At 34.8% G+C, this 2,125-nt stretch overlaps 1 protein-coding gene across 1 annotated transcript in view; it reads left to right on the forward strand.

The window, feature by feature from the left end:
- The first annotated feature begins 304 nt into the window (after positions 1-304).
- The window catches only part of LOC150086946 (ubiquitin-like modifier-activating enzyme 1), a 354,098-nt gene continuing 352,277 nt past the window's right edge, over positions 305-2,125 (forward strand). The window contains 1 exon segment of the mRNA XM_090372833.1: positions 305-741. Within this exon segment, the coding sequence (XP_090228959.1) occupies positions 649-741 (93 nt within the window). The 5' untranslated portion in view covers positions 305-648.

The following is a 2,125-nucleotide window of genomic DNA, read 5'->3' on the forward strand; positions in this document are numbered from 1 at the left end:
TATTATAATAAATAAATTATCACTTAATACAAGTACAGAATTATTTACGTAGTAAAATGGGTGTCATATTTTTCATCCATTTGCCTAATCACTATGTAGCTTAAACATTTATAATTGGATATGAAATCATTTGAACGCAAGTCCTTTCAACGTTATTAGAACGACCCTCCTTCCAATCGTTTGTGCTCTGAGTGCGCGCGTTTCGCCAGTTTACTATTGGCTAATGCCATGCATTGACGCCACATTTATATTGCGGCGTAGCCCTGACAAACAAGTTCGACTTGTGACGTATTTCCTGTTCCGACTGCCACCGATCACATCTCAATTGGACTATATGCATTGCAGACAGGCATGTTGTCACCAACTGCTTTTCATTTACTTGTGACCGTTAAAGTAGAGATCCTGTGATATCTTTGTATTCGATCACCAACATCCTGTCAGGTTACTAATCCGTGAAGTTCGCAGACCCAAACTATGTTCTGTTACAGTGCGAAACCTAAATATCTGAATTTGGAGGACCGAGTGGAAATTGCGGATAACTACTGTAATTTGCCGTTGAGGTATCTGCAGTAGTCGTTTCACTTACGTGTGTTTCCGTATTATCACACAAGGCCAACTAGCAAGGTATTTGTTACTGGAACGGTTGCTATGGGAACAACTTGTAGTTCCAATCTCGATGGTGACTCCTCAGCTAGGCCGATGGATCCTCCAAACGAAGTTACGCCCGAAGAGGACGGTATGGTAGGTGGGCTCATTGTTAACATGTTTAATTTTCCTCATTAACCTGTAGCGTATTGTAACTTAAAGGGAATATCAAGGACAGTATATCTGCGTTTTGCATGTTTGCCGATTGTCATGCTGCTAAACCAGTTACTAGTGCTGACTAACTGCTGCTGCTGTTTTTTTAATAATGTCTTTATTTATTTTTTTTTTTTTTTGCTAAATTTTCCTGAGATTACAGCAGTAGTGCTTGTGACTGACTGCTTTCGTAATTGAGTAAAATGTAAAAAAAAAAAAAATTAGATTCAAGATAAGATTATGTTAAGGGCGTGTCATTTTATTTCCTCCCAGTTTGCACTTTATATGTATTTTTAATGTGATAAATTCATGTAGGCTGTAACTAGTAAGATCCCCCAACCTAAATTTTCTTAATATTATCTGTTTATACATAGAGCTGGCTATTATAGTTTAAATAGATATGATGAAGTAAAATGGACTTGGGATGACAAGGCAGAACATTCCATTGACCTTGGAAGTGCTATGATGGGTGAATAATAGTGCAAGTGACTGTCACTTGGTAAACAACTGTAGAAAAACAAGGAGGATATTGTAGACTAAGGATAGCACTGTAGGTATGTGATTATCCTATGAAAATGTAAATAGGATAAATTATGCAACACGGTGATAAATTTGCAAATAAAGACAAGAAAAAACTTGTCTTTATTTGCAATCTTAGTTGTTCATAGAATGCTGTACAGTTATAAAAGTCAAAAGTATGCATTATTGGTTACTTTAGTTAACCATAAAATTCCCTTCCTAGTGACATGTTTTTTTATTTATATCTCTAATTTTGATACTTTTTTTTAATTTTTTTTATTTATTTTTTGTCAAAAGAATCTGGAAGTAGTTAAAAAGGGGGAACTCCCATGTCTGGATTTAGTTGTGGAAGCATGATGTAAGGAAGTAAAGCTTATAAAGCACCAGCAAAAAAAGAAGTAATTTTTCCAATCCTTTCAGTAAATCTTTAAGTTTATTAAACTACCCACTTCCATAGCATTTAGATGGAAGCATATTGAAACAACTAGTTAATCCTTGGCCAGATGCAAATTTCCTCACATCTATTCTGCAATCATCCTTTTCCGATTTTAATTTATACATCCTTTTGTAATTTTCCTGAGAAAGAGCTAAAGATACAGGCAGTAGCATTTTAGTTTATTTAATCCTTTTAAAGCCTTATATACTTAAATTAGATCACCACAGATGCCTAGTTTATAGCAACTGTAATTTATAGATCCCCAGTTTTTGTTAAAAAATATCCTTTTATGCCCCAAACTAATCAAGTTGCACTTCTGAACCTTTTCCAACAGGTATATGTTCCCCTTAAAACAAATGTTTACTAATCTGT

This window comes from Mastigoproctus giganteus, chromosome 4 (assembly GCF_048544385.1).
Source record: "Mastigoproctus giganteus isolate SK-2022 chromosome 4, ASM4854438v1, whole genome shotgun sequence".
Taxonomy (NCBI): domain Eukaryota; kingdom Metazoa; phylum Arthropoda; class Arachnida; order Uropygi; family Thelyphonidae; genus Mastigoproctus; species Mastigoproctus giganteus.